Below are 21,259 nucleotides of genomic sequence, written 5' to 3'. Positions count from 1 at the left end.
CTAAAAAGTACTTTAAAGAAATGCAGCAAAAGAGCCAAAGAGATGGCGAAGGTAAAGAATGTGACTTACTTTCCATGATTTCCTTCAACCCAACCAGTTAGGCATTCCTGTTTTTTGCTTTTACAAATGTTTATATAGGTAGCAACTTTCAGGATCCTCTAGCCAATTGTAAGTTTTCTGATAGGGCAGACTTTATCATCCTTTCTTCAAAACTGGCTTATGGGGGAAAGCTGTGGTGAGGATCGTATTCTCTAATAATGTCTGTGGCTGTGTTTGACTGATTTGCTTCTTAGACGATGAAGTATGATGTCTCTAATGAAATTCCATTTGAGAGAGATTTAAAAATTAAACATCATGAATATTCAGTAAAGCTGCCTGGATGTTCAGCTCTAAGTGACTTAATCACTTTCTCTGCAGTTTTCATTAAAGAAGCCATTGTTGGGGCGCCTGGGTGGCTCAGTCGGTTGAGCGGCCGACTTCGGCTCAGGTCATGATCTCGCGGTCCGTGAGTTCGAGCCCCGCGTCGGGCTCTGTGCTGACAGCTCAGAGCCTGGAGCCTGTTTCAGATTCTGTGTCTCCCTGTCTCTGACCCTCCCCCGTTCATGCTCTGTCTCTCTCTGTCTCAAAAATAAATAAACGTTAAAAAAAAATAAAAAAAAAAATAAAGAAGCCATTGTTGGAACTAGGCAAGGTGTTTTGTTTTGTTTTATATAGAAAACCCTTAAAGTTAATTAGCAATACTATGTGAAACATTTCCTTGAAATGTTGAATTTTAATGCCCCTCAAAATACAAGTCACCCTAGCAAGGCCACGGCCCGCTGTAGGAGCCAAGGTTATTTCTTAATGCTATCTTTCTGCTTGCATGCACATTAGTTTCCAAAGAACACAAGGCCAATACAGAATTGATCTGTACTAAGTTCATTTTGTTCTTTTTTTGTTCTGTGTTACAAAGAGAATCTCAAATTATAAAACGTCCCATTTAAAATTAAGAGGACCATCTCCAAAGTTAGAAAAGAAGTAATAATGTAGGAGAGGTAATGTGTTCAGAAAAATTACCCAAAAGTGACATAAGGCAAAAACTTTACTATTTGCTCCTTCCAAGTTATATCAGTTGTTCGATCTAGCCCACCTTAATAGATTAAAAAAAAAAAAAACAAACAAACAAGATAGCAACAATCTCAAAGACTAACGGGAAAATTATTTAGATTACTGAACATATGCATACTTTGTAAAACAAGTAAGAATGTCAAGACTGAGGCCACTAATACAGGCTCTGAGCTCTGAGTTGTCCATTGCATTAGTCAGACCACCTTTAATTGAATTAAATTAAATTAAATTAAACTTGGCCACAATGGGTCAAGTCCAAAGGCAGGAGGTCTTATACCAAGTTGTTCCCTATGGTGGGTAGTGAGATTTCCCACCTATAATCCATGCGTGACATAGCAACTAATTAAAATCCAATCAACTAGAGAAGTCACTAGTTAATGAATATTCAAGAATAATAGCACATTACATGTAGTTAGCATCTCTTAGAAGTCTCAGTACCCCAACTTTGGAAGGGAGATATTGTTATCCTCATTTTGCAAATAGGAATATAGATGCATGGAGAGGTCAAACAGCTATTTCACTGTATAGCATCCAGAGCTGGGACTGAAAGTCAAGACTGTTGTGAGCTGGGAACACCACTTAGTTTTAGTTACGGTTTCGATATGTACCGGTTGAATAACCTTGAGGAAGTCACTTAACTTTTCTGAGCCTCAGTTTGTCCATCTTTACTAAGGAGAAAACAAGCACTAACTCACTGTTGGGAGCATTAAGGAGACCATTCACTCACTTAAAGCATTTTAGCACAGAGGCTAGCCCACAGTAAGTACTCAGTCAACCTACTCTGGACACAAAAAGAAAAATGAGATTCTAATACAAAGTTGATTTCCAAAGAGTCCTCCAATGTGTTCAAGGAGAGATATGCAAACTACTGAATGTTCAACTCAATCGCCATTCTCCACAAGGGTAAATTACAGTGGGAACTCATGTGGAAAATGATGAGTTAGAGGCATAGGGTGGCATATGAGACAAAAAGAAACATATGATGCATCATGTTTACTGTGATTAACAAGGCAAGAAGGTGAACGTACACTTCAGAAAGCTCTTGAACAACAGCAGTGAGACAATAAACCCATTTCGTCAGTCTTCAGTTAGCTTAAAAAATCAATGCTCATTCTGGTTTATATAAGTTATATATGTTTCAATAGGAAATTTTTTTTTAAAATGCAAGGTGCTTAAAAACAACTCAAAAGTAAAATTTCAAGACTCTTTGAGAACATTCAGAATTCCCTTTTTAACTTTCCTCTTCTGGACTGTAATGATTTAGGGTGAACTTTATTTGACCTTCCAATAAAGGCTTCAGTTATTTGAGGGGACAAGAAAGATGGGAAGATGAAAGAAATCGAGTCGCCCAAGTTGCCAGGGCTGGCAAAGTGATTCCAAATTCAGAATCCTTGTGCCTTGAGCCCCTTTCAGAACAGGCTCCTGGCAAATCCAGGGCAGAACTCCAAGCTACTGGCAGGCAAGTTTCAGTACAAAGCAAGCCAAATGTAACATAACTGCTTAGATTCTGATTCTTTGGAGGTGTTAACTCCATCTATGGATTGTGAAAGTCTTTAGGATTTATCAGTGAGGGGCTTTGAATGTAAGAGAGTTGAAAATGGGCAGATACAGCCAGAAATGCATAAGCAATGCATTTTTCTTTTCCTTTTTCTTTTTAATGTTTATTTATTTTTGAGACAGAGACAGAGTGTGGGCAGGGGCCACACTGCAGGGAGGGGCAGAGAGAGAGAGGGAGACACAGAATCTGAAACAGGCTCCCGGCTCTGAGCTGTCAGAACAGAGCCTGACGCGGGGCTCAAACCCATGAACTGTGAGATCATGACCTGAGCTGAAGTCGGATGCTTAACCAACAGAGCCACCCAGGTACCCCAGCAATGCATTTTTCTATGATACAATGTATCTGTGCCCTTCTGAACAAGGTACACCAGGGACCATTAGAGGATCCCATTTTTTAAAAATCTCAATCATTTCATAAATAGCTTATCTGAAACAAATCAATACAAATCCTCCTTGCATCATTTTATCATAAAGGCCATGTATTTCCTTTCTTTTTTTTTAAAGGTCACACCGGTCTATTTCCTGTATGAGAGATCTCTTTGGGAGGTTCACTGCTAACCGATTAAAACCTAATCACCTTGGTACACTAGAATTTCTTTATCAGAAGCCTTTCTTACCCATTAGGAGTACTAAAGTTTGGCATTTGAGAACAGTTCATTCTGGGTTGTCTGCAAAGAAGAAAGGGGGATGAGAACCATTTTCAAGGGCTTTTCTCGTGACATTTACTCCTCAGCTCTGCAGGAGAACACGTCAGCTCTCTCAGTCCACAGCTGCCTGTACGTCCATCCTGACTGCATTGCCCAGGGACTGTGTGCTCAGTTCTCAAAGGGGCCATCAGTCTGAGAGCTGGATGGGAGCCACCAGTGGGCAACGGTCTGGAAACAGACCAGTCCCTTCCTGTTACTCACAGCAAAAAAAGTCAAACAAGATTGATGGAGGGAAGGGTAGGAGAAACGAAAGTGTTAGGAAAAATACTCCCAAATTTGGAAATAAGCAAAAAGAATACCACAAGCCGTTTCAAAGTCATACTAACTGTTCTAATTAGCCCCCTAAAGGTCATTTGACGCTCCAGAACTGCACTAATATAGTTGCCGAGAGCCAAATATGGGCCCTTTAAGTTAAATCCGAATTAAAATTAAATAAAAAGCTTTTGTACCATGAAGGAAACCATCAACAAAATAAAAGGCAACCTACTGAATGGGAGAAGTTATTTGCAAATGATATTGTAATAAGGGGTTAATATCCAAAATATATAAAGAACTTCTACAACTCAACACCAAAAAAAAAACAAAAACAAAAACAAAAACAAAACAAAAAACAAAAAACAAAACCCTGATTAAAAATTGGTCAGAAGACCTGAATAGACATTTTTCAAAGAAGACATACAGATGGCCAACGTCTGTTGGCCATGAATGGATGCTCAACATCACCAATCATCAGAGATATGCGAATAAAAACCACAATGAGCTATTACCTCATGCCTGTCAGAATGGCTAGCATCAAAAAGAAAAGAAACAACAAATGTTGACAAAGATGTGGAGGAAAAGGAACCCTTATGCACTGTTGGTGGGAATGTAAATGAGTGCAACCATTGTGAAAAACAGCATGGTGTTTCTACCAAAAGTTAAAAATAGAAATACTATATGATCTAGTAATTCCTCTGCTGGGTATTTGCCCAAAGAAAACAGAATCACGAATTTGAAAAGTTATATGCACCCTTATGTTTAGTGCAGCATTACTTACAATAGCCCTGATATGGAAGCACCCATATATTGATGGAAGTGTCCGTCAACAGATGAATGGATAAAGAAGATATGTATATGAATGATACACACACACACACACACACACACACACACAATGGTAGGAATGAGATCTTACCATTTGCAACAACACAGATGGAACTAGAGGGTATTATGCTAAGTGAAACAAGTTAAAGAAAGACAAATACTGTACGATTTCACTTATATGAAGAATCTAAAACACAACACAAATGAACAAGGAAACAAAAAAGCCAAACAGTCGTAAATACAGAGAACAAACTGGTGGTTGCCAAAGGGGAGGCAGGTGTGTCTGTGGGCAAAATAGATAAGAGAATAAAGATGTAAAAACTTCCAAATATAAAATAAATAAGTCACAGAGTTGAAAAGTACGGCATAGGGAATAGAGTCAATAATATTGTAATAATGTTGTATGATGACAGACAGTGACTACATTTACCGTAAACACTGAGTGATGTAGAGAACTGTCTAATCAATATATGGTGCATCTTAAACTAATCTAATATTGTATGTCAACTATACTTCAATAAATAACTCAATAAAATTAAAAAGTCGGTTCTTCAGTTATTCTAACCACATTTCAAGAGTTGAATGGCTACAAGAGGCTAGTGGCTGCATACTGAACTGTGCAGATAAAGAACATTTCCATCATTGCAGAAAGTTCTATTGGGTAGCTGTTCTAAGGAAAGGTAAATTTGTGTTAAAATTTACTATTAATTAGAGCTTAGACCATAAAGTTAGATGTCAACTGGTAGAAAATTGATAAGTTGCAAAGACTTTTTGTTTCTTAGAGATGCAAATAATTTTTGGCCAGAAGATAACTCCACAAGTTCTGGTTTTATTACCCTGAAGGAAATTAATCAGTTTTGTATACACATTAGTTATTTTGTTCCAGCATTGTTTAACTGAATAAATATGTATCAGTCTCTTACATCCTCCTTTTGAACCAGTTTTGTCTTCCTGCTGTGTCTCTTGGTTACTGAATTAGAGAAATCCTTAACATATGCCCATTATATATTTTGGAGTATTATATTTCTAACTTTTAGAGAACTGTAACAAAGGGATTGAACAGATGCACCTAGTAAGAATTTGATTTAAATAGGGTCTAAATTAAATATGGGGCCGATTGTTCTCTTGGCAAAATTTAGGTAAGTGCTTCTCAGCTTTTCCAACAATACAGTAGCACAGCAGAGAGATTAGAGTCTACGCTTTGAGGATCTTTGTCAAGGTCCATAGAGGTCACTGCCAGGATAATACACAAGAAGGAAGTAGAAGCAAAATAGAAGAGAAAAAGCTGAGGAAGATTGAAACTTTCCCCCTTTTTTATTTTGTGTAATATGGCATGGTTTTATTTTTTAATTAATGAGTACACAGAACTACATAATTACAAATAAACATTAAAAAATGCATAAGCAGGGAGGCAATTTATCATTAAATCAGCACTCTACCACTTACTAGTGTGTCCTTAGGCAAGTGATCTAATTTCTCTGAGCCTTGGTTTACTCATCTGTGAAATGGAAATAATAACAAGTAGATCATAGGACCGGTGTGATGATCAGATTAGACGAATTGTGACACAGAGTTAGGACTCAATAAACGTTAGCTAGAATTATTATCACCCCTGGCAGTCCAGGAACATTCCTTAGAGTTACTGAGAAAGCAACATCTAATACCTCTCATCTGATTTTGAAAATTCATGGGAATACTGCTGCCTCATCCATAATATATTTCCTTTTAATTCGATCATAATTTCATCTCACATTCTTGAGTAAAGATACTTCACTTTGATCTTGACTTTACCTGTTCTTGGTGAGCTCAGTGTATCATTGGGAGTATGCATACCCCGGATGGCAAAACATGGCATCTATGGTAGACAATAGTTTCCCTGAAGACTGGTAGGAAAAACCGTTATACCTAATTTTAGTGGATTTTGAGAAATCAAGAGTGTCAGAGGAAAGGTACAAGTACAGAAATATACACATGCCCCTACCACCACCAATAGCACTACCCGAACAATGCCCAAACAACCCAAAACTTATTAGAACTTGCAATTTGGACAATTATTTTTGGTGAAGGAAAAGAAGAAAGAACAAAGACTTCACATATGACATGTCACACCAACCTCCCTCCACCCCGTGCCCCAACCCCGTCCTTACTTATTTCATTTTCTCTTCCTCGTAGCTGAATACGTAGATTTGCAGAAATTTACGTTCCAGAATAGAGAGAAGCCCAGAGAAGCAAAGCTCATAAGCAAGTGTGTTGGCAACAAAGAACCAATCTTAAGAAGGTGGGAACCCAAAGTAGCCCAGACAATCTCCCTGGGAGAATGGAAATTCCTCCTCCTCAGCCCCGAAGGAGGCTAACCCAGGTTCTGTTGCCCTGCCTGTGGCAGATGGTGAGATGGTGAGATGGTTATGGGTGCCTGTGGATTCCTCAAAGGGAAGTTAGGAGAGAAGGAAAGATAGATACTAAGTCTTTTGATCTCATGACAATTAATGGTGAAGATGTCTGTCGCAAGGATTAAGCAAAAAGGAGTTTTTGCTAAAAGAGACCCCTTGTTCACATTTATCCAATGCCCTTAAAGGATTATTTAATATATTTTTATTAATATTCAGTATTTATAAAATTGATATTTAATATTATTATTTAAACAATCGTTTCCTTTGGACTTAAATAGGCTTTAGCTGTAAGTGCCCTATAAGTGGTTTCTGCCCCCCTGCAGCGTATTACCTTGAGTAACTTTCAGGGACGGTCAATCCTCACTTCCTAGGTATCTTTGTGAACTTAGTAGAGTTAGTGAACTTAGTAGTAGGTGCTTAGTAGAGTACATGAGGGCATGGAAAGCCAGTAAGCATTAGCTCCCATTGTGATCACTACTGAACTAACTCTGGGGTCACCCTAAGAAGGCTAACTCTTACTATTTCTTAAACTTAACTAAGGAAAAGCCAGTTGTGCCGTTTATCAGGATCCTGGCAATAAAAAGGATGCACCCCCAACCCTGAGGTTGGTTGTAATGAGAAGGTGCTCATGATGGGAGGTGTGGATGCAGAGAAACAAGAGGTGGCAAGGCACTAAAAGACTAGCAAAACTAAGTAGTTAGGACTGTTTTTTTATGGCCTGAATGCTGTATGCCCCCAAATGCATACGTTAAAACCCTAACTCTCAACAATGGTATTAGGAGGTGGGGCCTTTAGGAGGTAATTGGGTCACAAGGGTGGAGCTTTCATGAGTGGGATGGCTGCCTTTCTAAAAAAAAATTTTTAATGTTTATTTTTGAAGGAGAGACAGAGCATGAGTGCGGGAAGGGCAGAGAGAGAGGGAGACACAGAATCTGAGCTGTCAGCACAGTGCCCAACGCGGGCCCAAACTCACAAACCGCTAGATCATGACCTCAGCCGAAGTTGGACACTTAACTGACTGAGTCACCCAGGCGCCCCATGGGATTGCTGCCTTTCTAAGAGGAGACAGGAGAACTTATTTCTCTCTCCACTCTCTGCCCTAGGAGGATGCAGAGAAAAGAGGTCCATCTGCAAACCAGGAAGTATTCCCTCACCAGACGCCAGATCTGCCAGTGCCTTGATCTTGGATTTCCCAACCTCCAGAGCTGTGGGAAAATAAATTTCTTACTTAGGATGTTTAGGCCATCCAGTCTATGGTAATTTGTTAGAGCAGTCCAAGCTGACTAAGACAACTGTCCTTTGGGCTGAAGAGATAAGTGGCAGCCTTAGTCACTGCCAGGGGGGAAATGACAAAACACTAAGGGAGGAGGGAAGACATACCCCGACTTCTTTCTCTCCTGCCCCCTGACTTCCTTGTCGGTATCACTCTCTAGCCGAACCCAACTTGAACCTAGCTGGCCAAGGAGCCCCAGCTGCAGCCTAGAGGCGGCCCCCTGTGCCAGAGATGGGGAAACAAGAATGTAGGGGGAAGAGAGACAGAGAATAACCATGTTCTAAGACTGCAGTCACATACATGGTTAATTTTCCTCTTCATTCCTGATGGTTGAAATTCACTTTCTAGAAGAGGCCCACCCTAGCCTTCTGTCCCTGGCTCTGGCAACTTCCTTCTCTTCATTAGTAAATGCTGCCATTAAAACAACAACCTAAGCAAGTCAGAGGGTATACAAAGACAACTTGTGCTACTTAATTTCAAAGCGCCAGCTCTTTGAACAGCATTAAAGTCTGTTTCTCATAGAGGGCAAATTAGTTAATTTCAAATGTGCTCTGTGAATATCAAGAGACCACCCAAATGTTTACTTATTTTAGGCCCGTCCTCTTAGTAGGTTAAAAGAATCCATTTGCTCTGAGAGAAAGAAGGGGTTGGCATTCATGCATATAAATTGTCTAAATTAAGGGTCAGCTCTATATTAAAACAACATTAATTATTCATTTAGCAGAGGAGAAAAATTTACCTATCACAGAAAACCCTTAGGGTGACATTCTTTTCTACAAACCCACTTCTAAACCAAATAACATCTCAAATACTCCTCTTATTCAACCTCGCTTCCTGGAAATGAGAAAAGGCATGGAAAGAAAAACAACTCAGTGCTTTATAGTCGCACCGTGTCTTAGGGGTTGGTATATGCAAGTTCATTTACACCAGGAGCTTAGATCCAGAATTCCAGAGCCGAGGAAATGTGCGCTGAAAAATCCCCTGACTGTTACTCTCTAATAAAGCTCAAACTTTGGAAAAAATCAGTGGGGTCTGTTCCAGGTCTGGGATTGTGGGGACTAGCAGAGGAGGACCCCAGAGGAGGTGTCTAACACCTGGCTGAGTTACAAGTCCCCCTTCCTCTCTCTGCCCCCACTCCCCCAGGGACTTTCTGGAAGCAGAACAATCATTGTCCAAACTCAACTCACAGTTGTCCACCAAGAAAACAGTCTCTTTTTCTGCCAACGGGAATGTTTTAGATTTGCAACAGCAGACTGAAGGCCAGTCCTAGGGACTTGAGGAAGAAGAGTATCCAAAGAACACATTTTTATTTGCTAGAAAACAAGTACCTTGTTTATCATAACAAAGTCAGGGATCTGTATCTTTCTACTCTTTTTTTTATTGTTTATTTATTTTTGAGAGAGACAGAGACAGAGAGACAGAGCACGAGTGGGGGAGGGGCAGAGAGAGGGAGACACAGAATCTGAAGCAAGCAAGCTCCAGGTTCTGAGCTGCCAGCACAAAGCCCGATGTGGGGCTCGAACCCACAAACTGTGAGATCACGACCTGAGCCGAAGTCAAACGCTTAACCAACTGAGCCACCCAGGCGCTCCTCTTTCTAGTCTTGATCTGGATAAATTCACTTTGCCCCTGCTCTCAAAATAACTATGGACTCCTACCAATGGCTTAAAGAATTTTTCTTGTTGTTCTGGTTTTGATGAATCAAACAGCTTAAGGTGTAGCCTGTTTTTGAGAGTTCCTGTGTTATGAACTTGACATTGCTGAAAGCCAGGGTTGTTAAAATTTTCAGAGTAGGAGCATCTACCTGGAATCACCATAGAAGCCTTGGGGAAGGCTACCAACATACAAAGATCTTCCCTCTTTGCTTTCTTGCATGGTCTGAAATTCAACCTTTAGAAGTGATTTCTTTGGATCTTTCATTGTCTTGTTTTCTAGAAGACTCATATACAAATGCAAATACCATTAAGAAAGATACTGTTGAAGCTGTTGAGACCCTTGGTAGTTTGGGAAAAGTGGTATAGGGCACCAAGGCATTCCCTTTGGCTTGAAAAGAGGGCGTTGAAAAGGTGCTAAAAATGCACCTTCTTCAGAACTTTTTTGAAGTTTTTTTCACCACGGCACAAAGTTCTTTCAAAAGACAGGCTTTAGGTTCAGAAGTTCCTGCTTATTAGCAATGTGGCCTTTGGCAAATCTCTTAAAACTTCTAGGCCTCAGTTTCACCATCAGTGAAATGGGCCAAAACATTCTAGTAAGTATTTTTGTGGGTCTCACACGAGATAACTCATATCAAGTTACTAACATGGCACTTAGAACATAGTAGGTGTTCAGTAAGTGGAAAATGGTGATGACAATCGCATCTGCTCCCTACAAACAGATGAATCAGGAAAAACATTTAAATGTGTACAGAGTAGGGAAAAATAAGGAAGAAGCAGATGGTCGGAACATTTCAATGGCAGCTGGCTCTCTGTTTCACTCATGCATTGCCTCTGTCTCTTGCTGGGAAGAGGGAGGTTTTATAAAGGAACTGTCACTGCTTTCCGTAGAGCTGATTTGACTCAGAGAGAAGGAGACACAGGGGAAACCATAAATAGATGCAGCTGTCTGATTCCTCAGGTCCATCCCTGGGAGAATATTTACTCAGCTCCAAGGAAACAGTTTTATTTGGCAGATTATGGTTTTAAAGTTTTTTTGCATCTGAATGCTAACATTTCCTCTCTCTCCAACTAACTGCTTTCTAACCTTTATAATGTGGCCTTGTAAATAACCTTTTCTGCGGCTACCAGCCCGCTTGAAATTTAACTAGCCAGATGTAAGCCTATCTCACACTATATCGCCTCCTATAGTGATGCAACAATAGTCAGGGAAGACAGGGCAAAACAAAACAGAACAGGACGTAATGGATTGGGGGTCCAATTGAGGCATGCGGGTTTTAGTTTGATGATAATCCTAATATGCTCAGTAAATGAGTTTGCAATGGAAGGAAAATGGCGTGGATAAAGGTTTAGTCCTCATGAAGAGGTCTTGTAAACCATTCTGCTAATTTTAAGTGATGGGAATCATTTCAAGGGCACATTTTCTTTGTGTATCAACCCGATGGCCTGATTTTCTGGTGGTATGTTTATCATCCTAAAAAAGAAAACCCGTTTCATTGACCAAGTAATGCATGCTTCTATGGGCATATGTGAAATCATCTAGGGAGAAACAGGTGCAGAACTGAGCTCTGATGTTCACCAGTCTGCCAGCTCTGCAGTTCCCAGTGGGCACTGGGGCTTTCTGAATGTCCTGCAATTTTTCAGTTAGTCAAGTTCCAGCTTGTAGGGACAATGCCCTTCTTTCAAGCTGAACACAGCACTTTGTCAATTAGCCCCTGATGCAACACTCTGGGGTTGTTATGTCTCAAAGGTTGTCTGGAAAGGGTTCTAGAGGCTTCAGTTCCAGACCGTGAGACTGCACCGTGGGCATCCTCATATCCATTTCCTCCTATCCATCTCTGTGTGAATTTTAAGATGCACCTATAGGTTCCTCTCCACTCAAATGCAAATGAAGATATTCTTGGCTCCTTAAAGTCATCAAATATTCCCAGACATGTTAGAAATCCCTTTAGGCTCTCCTAAGATTCCAAAGGATATGGATCTGCAGGGCTGCTAATTGCCATATCTGTATCCCCTGGGGATGGCAATTCCGTATGCGCTCTCTAGACAAAGACCAGCAACTTTCTAGCCAATAACCACCCCCCCCCTCCCGCCCCTTGGTCAGATGCTACTAATAATATTGCCAGTCTCCATCCTTCCTCCCAATCCTAGTAATGAAATAAAAAAAAAAAAAAAACAAGTAAATGTTACATCTTAGAAGAGGTTGGAAGTTGCTTAAAAACAGGTAGACTATTTTGCTCTCATTATCCTGAATCCTTATTAATAGCTCCTCCTTCACTCTCACAAACTGTCACAATTTCAGTGGTAAAAAAACGTGATTGCCATGTGTTCAGAGATTACTTGAGAAACCAAAATATTCCCCCATATTAGCGAAGGCAAGGGCTTGGCTGTTATAACAAAGAAACCTCTAAAATACCGTCGTTGAAAGAATAGAGAGATTTCTGTGCCAACTAACAGTCCCGAGACAAAGTATCCAGGATGGCAGGGTCTGTTCCCCAACAGGATCATTGAGGAACCAAAGTTCCTTCCCTGTTGTTGTTCCGCCATATCTTAGAAGGTTGAATTTGAAGTCAAATTAAATTCTCCACATTTGAATCTGAGTAGTAGTGGGGGTTGGAGTGAAGGGGAGGAGGGGGGAGGGAGTGCAAAGGGGAGCATGCCCAAAGATCAAAGGCCTAGGAGTAAAGCCAGCACACCTTACTCCTGCCCCCATTTCTGTTTGGAAGAGCCTAGTTATACAGCTTAGGGTCACCCAGCTAGTTGAGTGGTGGAAAATGGATTTGAACCCAGGTATCTCAAGCTCGTGGTCTTTGAGAAAAAGACACAAACAAATAATTACATTACACATAAATAAACACATCTATGATAAATTATATACTAGAAAACAGGTGCCAATAAAATACATTGGAATCTGAGAAAAGTGTGCCTAACCCTTTTCCCCCCACATGATCATGGAAGTCTCCAGGGTGGGCCTAAAACTCTGTGTCTTAACATATGAGCAGGTGATCTCTAAGCAGCCAAGAAGGTAGAAAGGCTAGAACGTCAACCATCACGGAGACAGGGATTGGGTCAGTTTTGTTGTCTTCTGCCTCCGAAACACCTGAAACGGTATCTTGTATACAGTAGGCACCTAATAAATAGTTCTGCTATGAACAATGGAATTTCAGGCAAAGTGCACAGCAGGTATAAGGGCTAGGCACCTGGCTTGCATTGAGTCTCTTTGACTAATACACGGCCAGTCTTTCGGGTTCAAGAGACATTTTCCAGCTGCTTCTTTTTTAGAAAGCTTTTTCTTTTAATTTTTTTTTTTTTTTTAACATTTATTCATTGTTGAGAGACAGGGAAATAGGATGTGAGCAGGGGAGGGGCAGAGAGAGAGAGGGAGACACAGAATCCAAAGCAGGCTCCAGGCTCTGAGCTGTCAGCACTGAGTCTGATGCAGGCCTCAAACCCACGAACCGTGAGATCATGACCTGAGCTGAAGTCAGACGCCTAACTGACTGAGCCATCCAGGTGCCCCAAGAGACATTTTCCAGCTGCTTCTCATGGAAACCCTTGCAGAAATCTTGACATGATTTTTAAATTTCAACTGTCCAATGGCCAGGTCCTGTACCCTGAGCCCTGGGATTCAAGAGCCTTTCTAACAATCCCCTTTTGATAAGCCTGGCTTTGGCCTCTGTGGGCTGCCCTGAGGTGCAAACAAAACAGAGATGTGAAACTTGGGAGGCAGGCTTCTATTGCAGTGTTCTGCCAACTCTTTTGGATGTTCTGGATTCTGTTCCTCGTCTCTAAGGCACCAGCTCAGATTCTGGCCAAAGAAGGCTGAAGCTCATGGAGTGGCAGTTCCCAGGGGAGAGAAAAGGGGATGGATGAGAAGCTATTACTTAAAAAGCTCACAAAAGGGTGTTCAGGCAGGTGCACTGGGTGGCAGGAAGGCAGAGGGAGAGATTGCTACCCTTTTTCTACAGAAATTTTGAAAACACTATCAAGAAAAGCGTATGAAATTACCCTCATGCCCACACTGAAAGAGTAGCAGTTAAAATATCAGAACTTATGTTTTCTAGGGTTACATAGAGGCACAGGCAATGGAATGAGGCCTGTGTGTCTGTGCTCTCACATAAAGGAATAGCAGGAACGTTTTGCATCAACCTTAATTATTTGTCTACCAATTCATTTTAAATAGCTGCATTTTGGGGACACCTGGGTGGCTTAGTAAGTTGAGTGTCTCTCTCTTGGTATAGGCTCAGGTCATGATCCCAGGGTCATAGGATCAAGCCCTATGTCAGGCTCGGCGCAGAGTGTGGAGGCTGCTGGAGATTGTCTTTCTCTTCCTCTGCCCCTTCCCTGCTCACATTCTCTCTCTTCTCTCTCTCAAAAAAAAAAAAAATAGCTGCATTTGTTCAAAATTTGATTTAACCAACTGTCAAGATATGTTTTCATTGAAAAAGTTTTATTGATTTCATTAAACAAGTATGGTCAGGTGGTGCTAAATGGGCTTTAGTGTGGACTGGAGGGCAGTCTTCTGGTGCTTTCTGGCTGCATAACCTTAAAGGGGCTTATGTTGCCTCATCAGTAAAATGAGGATGATGATAGTACTTCACTGGTCTCTTTGCAAAGGAGCCAGTGAAGTGATTGCTAGGAAATTCTTGGCATCGTACCCACAGGAAATGGCACCCACATGGGCAAACCTCCATACACATTAGCTATAATTATTAGTATAAAAACAGACAATGCAGAAAACCATGAAATTTAGAAATCACCTGCAATCCTACCACCCAGAGAAAATCAAAGTTAACTCTGTCGTATTACACTTGTGCTTCCGTAACAGATATGTACCGCGGGCATCTTTTTCCACTAAGTTCTCTTGCTCTACAGTCCATATCATCCTTTCTAATGACTGCAGAACATTCCATTGATGCAAATGTACCAGGATGTATTCTTGATGAAGAAGAAAATAAAGTTAAGCCCAGCAGACCACGAGTCCTCACTTCTATGCCTGGCCAAATCCTCATCGTGCACATTTCCTATCACCAGCAAAAAAACCAAAACAAAACAAAAAAACACCTCATTATAAACTCAACGCCGCAGTCAGGAAGGATCTGTGAACTGTGCCCCAATTTCCTAATCAGAGCTGACCTCGAGTGTTCCAGGATATCTCCCTTCACTGGCATACTCTGCTATTGGCTTTCAAAAGAATGAAGAGGAGAAGGGGTCAAATCCCACCCACCTCCGCTCTAGGACTCCTGCCGACTCAGCAAACAGGGGCAGCTCTGAAAGTGCCCCTGGGTTTGGCCAAGCAGGCACTCAGGCCCCCTTGAGAGTCACAGCCTCCTGGGGGCCTGACCGGGGAGGAGGGGCCCTTGTTTACACTGCATCCCAGACCAAACAGCTGGGGAAATTGCCACCCCTTTCTTTCCCGCTGCTGCCTTAAAAACTAATTTGATTATCTCACATGAAGAAGAAATTTCTTTTCTCACTCTTTGTTCTGCTCTCTCCTTTCTGTCTTCCCTTCTGCTTTTTCCCCCCTTTTCTCCTTCCCTCCCTCCTTTCTTTTTTTTTTCTTCCCTGCTCATCCCTTCTTTCCTCTTTCTCTCTTTTCTCCTTCCAGCTTCCATTTGTTGAGGAAAGTTTAACAAAGTGATACATTCTTTATTTTCAGAGCCAGAAGGATTTTTTGTTTGTTTGTTTTTTTGGCCAAAGATTTATTTGCAACTGAAAGAACTAATGAAATAAATGGGCCAAAGTCCTCTTTGTTATTCAGGCAAAAAGTCCACGGAAAGTACAGAAAGGGCTGAACTTCATGGTGACCTCAGCAAATATATTTTTGGAAAAAGAGGCCTGGAGTTTGGTTTCTACTCCTGCCCATGTGTCTCTGGTACTCTGCCCCAGCCCTGTCAGTGGGAGAGTCTACTCCTACAATCAGAGGAAAGGAAGGAGTGGTGTGGACAGGGGGTCCAAACCCCCAGCTGTATGTCTTCTTCCAATGTGACGACTAGTTCTGCGCTTCCTTGCGAATGAATCACTGATCAACCTAATGCAGGAGACAAAGACCTGTGGCCTGCAATTAAAGCCCTCATTTCAATCCCTACTTATTTTCTAGGAAGGCAATATGAAATAATAGGTAAAAGCACATTTCACGAGTCTGCTATTGATACACTGTGTGTCTTCCAGAATATGACAGCCTTTCTAAGCCAATGGCACCCAGGGACAAGGCTTTGTGTGTAGAGGCTTATCAGCACGGTACCTTCCTTGCTCAGACAATTTGTAGCCATCGGTGATTAATATGACTCATTCAGTTAGCTGTGAATCTAACTCATCAAATTATCATGTAGTCCACACTTGCCAGCAGGAGCCCACACCTGTGTAGGAAATACTCTTGCTGGAATTGAAATGCACCATATCTGCAATTTTTTACTGGTCTACCAAAAAGCAAGTCTTGAAAGAGGAAGTAAAGTGAGGCCAGCACGACCTGGACCGCTGCAAGCTCCTGGCTGCCTGTGGCTGAGCTCTCTTTCCCAAACGTTCGTGAAGGGTGTGTTTAATAATGGAGTTCTGAATGCTATATCCATTGCCTTCTAGCTTTCAGAACCCACATTTTTCTCATTTTTTAAAACTGGAATAACATATTCCTGTCTCCAATTCCCTGGCCTTGCTCCCAGTCTCTGATTTCTCTAAGACTGCTGACAGTGGTTTTGTAATCACATCTGCAAACCCTTTCTATGTTCTAGAATTTAATCCAACTTGAACTCATTAAGTGTCTAGTTCCCTTTTATTATCTCTTGTGCTATTTCAGGCTTCACTTTTCTCTTTAAAAGCATGTTCCTTTAAATATTACATATTATACGTAATATACATGTTCATCTGAAGATTTCACAAATATGGTTAAGCAAAATGATGAGGCCAGAAATCATCAGTAATCCTAGCACGCGAAGACGATAATGTGGTTCCAGATCTGCATTGCTACCTTCTCTGTGTTTCTTAGGAGAAATAGATACACATGCTGCTGGGTAAATAAAGCATGAAGGTTTCCCAAACAATTCTTTTTCTACAACCTTATTTTTAATGTTAGCATAGGGCTTCAGTATAGTTAATATGAAATAATTCATTTGAGCATTTTGGCTTTTCAGCTACTTGCTATGTTACCAATGCCACAGTCACGGCTTTGGTAAAAGGAGGAGGTGCTCAGTAAATAGTTGCTGATGGCCTTAAGTAAGGAGGCTCCAGAGGCATGACGATGCAGACTTGGGAGTTAGAGATACTGGCCTGAAGCTTACTATCCCCATGTTATATGGCCGGCCCCAGGCCAATCTCCAGATTCATCAGGGACTCAGTTTTCCTTCAGAGAGCTCTCTCCTGGTAAACGGGGGTGACAGACAGTGGCTCCTGGAAGGAGATCTTGTGAAGGTTAAATATAAATCTAATGCTCGTACCACAGGGCTTGGTTCTTAAGGAATATCCAAAAATAATAGCTACTGTCGTTAACATTTTTTTGGTTATATGATTCTGTATGGTTGAAGGTCTACGTACTTTGAAAACAAAGATGTTTTTAGAAGTCAGTGGTTCTCTTCATTTAAGAAATTTACATTTTGAGGGGCGCCTGGGTGGCTCAGTCGGTTAAGTGGCCGACTTCGGCTCAGGTCATGATCTCGCGGTCCGTGAGTTCGAGCCCCGCGTCGGGCTCTGTGCTGACCGCTCGGAGCCTGGAGTCTGTTTCGGATTCTGTGTCTCCCTCTCTCTGACCCTCCCCCGTTCATTCTCTGTCTCTCTGTCTCAAAAATAAATAAACGTTAAAAATTTTTTTTTAAAAAAAGAAATTTACATTTTGAACTCCATGCGAAGTAAAGGGAATTCAACAGTGCCCTATAAATACGATCTGCATAAGCATTCATGTTCAAACACTCATTTCATATGGACAGTCACTTCTGCTATGATGGGACGTATATACGTTCCTAAAAATTATCATGCTATGCAAGTAATCTGAAAAATACCACAGGGCTCATGGGACATGGGGTTATAGCAGCGCTTCTCTATCACTCACAAAATCTCAAAATCCCATGCAATTTTACCCCTCTCCTTAGGGGACAATTACAATGTCTGGAAACAGTTTTAGTTGTCACACTGGAGGGCAGTGGTAAAAAGAAGGGGGTAGGGAAAGGCCAGGGATGTTGGTAAACATCCTGCAGGGCACAGAACACTTCCCACAGCACAGAATTACCCAGGCCAGTATACGAAAGCACCGAGACCGAGAAACCCTAGGTTAGGGACACAACACTCGAAAATTTGTCCAGGCCTCATTAAAGGAAAAAAAGGCTAGCTATCTCATAAAAACAGTCACACGGCAGGGGCGCCTGGGTGGCGCAGTCGGTTAAGCGTCCGACTTCAGCCAGGTCACGATCTCGCGGTCCGTGAGCTCGAGCCCCGCGTCGGGCTCTGGGCTGATGGCTCGGAGCCTGGAGCCTGTTTCCGATTCTGTGTCTCCCTCTCTCTCTGCCCCTCCCCCGTTCATGCTCTGTCTCTCTCTGTCCAAAAATAAATAAAAAACGTTGAAAAAAAATTAAAAAAAAAAAAAACAGTCACACGGCATAAAGAAATGGTTAAGAAATGGTTAAGAAATGCATAAATACCGCGCCATCGGGTGGCTCAGTGGCTCAGCATCTGACTCTTGGTTTCGGCTCAGGTCACGATCTCGCGGTTTCTGGAGTTCGAGCCCCACCTGGGGCTTCCCTCTGACAGGGCAGAGCCAACTCGGGATTCTCTGTCTCAGTCTCTTTGCCCCTCCCCCAGTCATGCTGTCTCTGTCTCTCTCAAAATAAATAAATAAATAAATAAACTTTAAAAAAAAAAAAAAACCCAAAGACATGCATAAATACTGCAGTAGATATTGCACTTTGCCTTGAAAAAGACCTGGCGTTTGCCTCTGGAAATGGGCGTTGGAAGGGTTGCGGCCTGTGGGTGGAAGCAGCGTTGCGTACAACGGGACAGACAGTTGTAGCACCAGACACACATAGTGTGGCTCATAACACCCAGGGTGGCCTGAGGTGGATGCTGATGTCTGGGGGGGAGGGGGGCGGGGAAATGTATTTCACCCCAGTCCGGTTCAGCAAGTGGCAGTTTTCCACCCTCGCCTACTCTTTCCGGGGGGATGAAATCATGCATAAGCACACGTGCAATTCAGTTATGTCCGAATCGTTCCTTAACGCGTCCGTGGAATTGCGACAAATCCACGTTTTCAAAACAGACTTTATAGCAGAACTGACTATACACACATGATTGCCCTTAAATTGATTTAACTAAAACTACACCTCACGGCAAGAGTGATCCTCAAAAGTGTGACAGACTTCATTATCACAAAGACTTTTAACCTATAGAAATTACCAAACAGGAATGTTCAGAGAAGCAACGAGGACCCTGGTTAAATAAAATTCTTTCACACGCGGTTGTATATAGCACAAGACTTTTCCATGACCTGGCAAGCGGCCTGTGCTATTTATAACGAAGCCTACTTTAAATCCTGTACGATGCTGAGATATTTAAGGGTGAAATTATATATGTGGGATTTATTTGCTTCAAAATAATCCAGGTGGGAAGAGTGAGTAGCGGGGCTAAGAGGAGAAATAAATGGCCACGAGTTTATAAAAGAAGTTAGCAGATGGGAACGCGGAACTTGGTTATAAGCTTCTCCCTACTTTTGAGCAGTAAGAAGAAAGAGAACAATAGTTAATTTAGAAAATTGTATGCAGTGCCTTTGCAAACAGGTTCATATAACTATTGATTGTAAAATGGTGAGACTGCTGTTTATGGGGCTCCCGTGTAGCTATTGTACTGAAATATCATGTTAAAAAAAAAAATGGGATGTATGGAAGGTATTTAAAGCATGCTTCGTTACCAGAGTTCCCAAAGGACCGGCTCTTCTAAGTAGAGTACGATGAGTAGTAAAATCAGGTGTCAAAAGGAGAAAATTAACACTCACGTCAAGGTCAGTGACCAGGGCCAACTACTCAGGGTTGTTTCACAAGCTGAGAATAGTAAAAGCATGAACAGTGGAGGTGAGGTTGACCGTGTGAATCCGGACTGAACAAAGGAGGATACTGTGGTGGTTAAGAGCTTGGGTGGGCCTCACAGTCTGACCTCGCTGGGGCACATGAATCCAATAACTTTGAGAAGTTTTGTTGCCCTTCAAGTTTATGAAAACTGGATACTTGTTATAATGAAAAAAAAAAAAAAGAGCAAGTTTTAAAGGAACAACAACAGGGCTCACCGGAGATGTTAAAGGCACATCAGAATAGACTTGCCGAAGCTCCAAAGCAACGTTGAGGTACTCTTTGGAGCATCTGATGAAAACCAGAAATAATTTGCTCAGAAAACGCACGTATGAATTCACACCAACATTTGCATGCAACGCCCAGAGAGTCACAGACCCCCGAACATTCCTTCAGGCACTGGGTTAAGAACCTGGATTAGGGGCCGGTGCCAACCGTTGGTCTAGAAGCCAGAGAGTGAAGACAAGTTAAATGCATTCCTGTCACTGCAGCTGTTGCTGCTGACCTATTTCTCTTGCCAGAACAGTTTCCTCCACTCGCCCAGTTCTACCCCCTTCTTCAAAGTCCCTCACTTTCCGGACGCCTTCCTCAGCCAGGGCTATCTGCAGAATTTCTCCTCTGAACTCAGTAAGGAACTTATCAGCGCTACTATTTTGGTCCTTAATCATATGCTCTCTTTGGATGTTTGTCTCTGGATACCTGTGAGTGTGTGTGTGTGTGTGTGTGTGTGTGTGTGACCTATATAAGTAGATTACAAGCAACTTGTGAGCAACACCATGCATCACACTTCCTGGTATATCCTCCCAGAACCAATGATGTACAGAACTAACAAATAAACAGATGCCGTATGTGGCTTGAAGGAGGCACTCATGAAATACTTACCGGACAAATGAATATCTTACTCCTTCCCTCGCTCCTTTCTCTAATACTTCAAACTTAGCACTGTTTGCTCCTTCTGTCGAGAGCACTCTTTCCCCAGGACTCCCTAGCAAACTCCCATTTATGATTTGAATCTCAGTTCAGAATCTTCAGGGAAGTCCTCTGACCTCACTCTACCCCCTTCCTCCCCAGCTCCATGGCGTCGCCTCTGGAAGATCTCTGTCATGTTCCTACATGCAGCACGCAGCATATGGCAACGATTCCCCATGGGTGGTCTCCCCCCGCTGCTGGGAATAGGTGAGGCACGGTGCCTATGTAGTACATGGAGGGACACGTTTACTTGCTTATGCATTTATTTTAATGTGCATTTGTAACAATGTAACTAATACATCAGACCCACAATTTCACACTGTGTATTGATGAGGGTGAGGCTAAGAGGAAAAAAAGAGAGAGAGAGAGAGAGAGAGAGAAACAGAAAGGAGGTTTAAGGAAAAGTAGTGAGCAATTGACAACCCGCTTGTTAGGTATGGTTTTATGGCAAAATTTGTGGAGGTGAGGTATGTTTATTCAA

The 21,259-nt window shown here is 41.9% G+C and overlaps 1 protein-coding gene across 12 annotated transcripts in view; it reads left to right on the top strand.

Annotated features, from left to right (window-relative positions):
* The window catches only part of LOC131509943 (uncharacterized), a 320,351-nt gene that overhangs the window by 203,921 nt on the left and 95,171 nt on the right, over window positions 1-21,259 (top strand). For 5 of the 12 annotated variants that reach the window (XR_009260810.1, XR_009260807.1, XR_009260804.1 and 2 more), the window contains one exon: window positions 7,948-8,638. The exons of 5 other annotated variants lie outside the window; for them this stretch is intronic. Coding sequence is in view for 4 of the 7 variants with exons in the window: in XM_058726279.1 (XP_058582262.1) it covers window positions 7,948-8,104 (157 nt within the window). In the remaining 3 variants the exon portion in view is untranslated. Of the gene's footprint in view, window positions 1-7,947; window positions 8,639-20,880; window positions 20,986-21,259 lie in introns of those variants that run through there. 2 more of the 12 variants (XM_058726280.1, XM_058726274.1) reach the window with 1 other exon arrangement.

The sequence above is a fragment of the Neofelis nebulosa genome, chromosome 4 (assembly GCF_028018385.1).
Source record: "Neofelis nebulosa isolate mNeoNeb1 chromosome 4, mNeoNeb1.pri, whole genome shotgun sequence".
NCBI lineage: Eukaryota > Metazoa > Chordata > Mammalia > Carnivora > Felidae > Neofelis > Neofelis nebulosa.
This window is presented reverse-complemented; position numbering and strand designations above follow the sequence as displayed.